Consider the following 1,381-nt stretch of genomic DNA (forward strand, 5'->3'; position numbering starts at 1 on the left):
CAGAATTTGTTTGAATCAGAAACACCAGCTCATGGTTCAGCTCCAAAAATATACAAGAGAAGAGCATTGATGCCCAAGGAGAATCAGCCAGGCACAGGATTTCTCAAAAACAAGTTCAATAAGTTGGCCCAAAAATATAAACTGAGAAAAAAAAGAAACCATCCTTCAATTCTGAGATTTTTTTCTTCATTTTATTCTCATCGTGGGTCCTCACTGAATCCATGGCCAAGAACAATCTCACCACAGTGACCAACTTCATCCTCATGGGCTTTACTGACTACCCCGGGTTGGAGAGTGTCCTCTTTCTGGTGTTTCTGAATTTCTATCTAGTCACCCTGCTGGGGAATGTGGGGATGATTATTTTGATCCAACTGGATGTCCAACTCCACACTCCAATGTACTTCTTCCTGAGCCACCTCTCCCTTCTAGATGCCTGCTACACTTCAGTCGTCACCCCTCAGGCCCTGGCCACACTGGCCACAGGCAAGTCGATCATCTCCTATGGCCAATGTGCCACCCAGTTCTTCTTCTTCACCATTTGCGCCGGTACAGAGTGTTTCCTGCTGGCGGCGATGGCCTATGACCGCTACGTCGCGGTTAGCAACCCACTGCTCTACGCTGTGGCCATGAGTCCCAGAATCTGCTGGAGGTTAGTGATGGGGGCTTATGTCTGTGGGATATCGGGGGCCATCCTGCGTACCACATGTACCTTCACCCTCTCCTTCTGCAGCAACAACCAGATCGACTTCTTCTTCTGTGACCTCCCGCCCCTGCTGAAGCTTGCTTGCGGTGACATCACAAACACTGAGATTATCTTCTTCAGCAACTTTGTGCTTTTGGCCAATGCCTTGGTCATTCTGATTTCCTACCTGCTCATCATCAAGGCCGTTTTGCAAGTGAAGTCTTCAGGTGGCAGGGCTAAGTCTTTCTCCACATGTGCCTCCCATCTCACTGCTGTGGCCCTTTTCTTTGGGACCCTCGGTTTCATGTATGTGCGGAGTGGCTCAAGCAAATCTCCAGAAGAGGACAAGGTCGTATCTGTCTTTTACACTGTGGTCATCCCCATGCTGAACCCTCTGATTTATAGTCTGAGAAACAAGGATGTGAAAGCAGCCTTTAAAAGGGTCACTGGTAGATGCCAGGTGTTTCGGAGCATGTAAATCTGAGTGAGAGGATCCCTCCTTTGGGTCCGTTTTCTTCCCATATTAATATATTTTAAGAGGCACCAGCACCATGCGCAACCTTAACTGTGAACAGAGGGAAGGCATATAGGTGCCATGTGGTACACAGAAAAAAACAAATGTGGTAAAATTGGTTTCCAGCAACTCTACGGTACTTTCTTCTTCTTCCTCCTTCCCACCTCACATCCATTCCTAGAACC

At 47.8% G+C, this 1,381-nt stretch overlaps 1 protein-coding gene across 1 annotated transcript; it reads left to right on the forward strand.

Annotated features, from left to right (window-relative positions):
* The first annotated feature begins 221 nt into the window (after nt 1-221).
* Nucleotides 222-1,160, forward strand: OR9I1 (olfactory receptor family 9 subfamily I member 1). The gene has a single exon (XM_090267517.1). It carries the CDS (start codon nt 222-224, stop codon nt 1,158-1,160), a length of 939 nt encoding a protein of 312 aa, XP_090123643.1.
* The last annotated feature ends 221 nt before the right edge of the window (nt 1,161-1,381 follow it).

The sequence above is a fragment of the Furipterus horrens genome, unplaced genomic scaffold (assembly GCF_987537825.1).
Source record: "Furipterus horrens unplaced genomic scaffold, mFurHor1.1.pri manual_scaffold_2, whole genome shotgun sequence".
In the NCBI taxonomy this organism is placed as follows: domain Eukaryota; kingdom Metazoa; phylum Chordata; class Mammalia; order Chiroptera; family Furipteridae; genus Furipterus; species Furipterus horrens.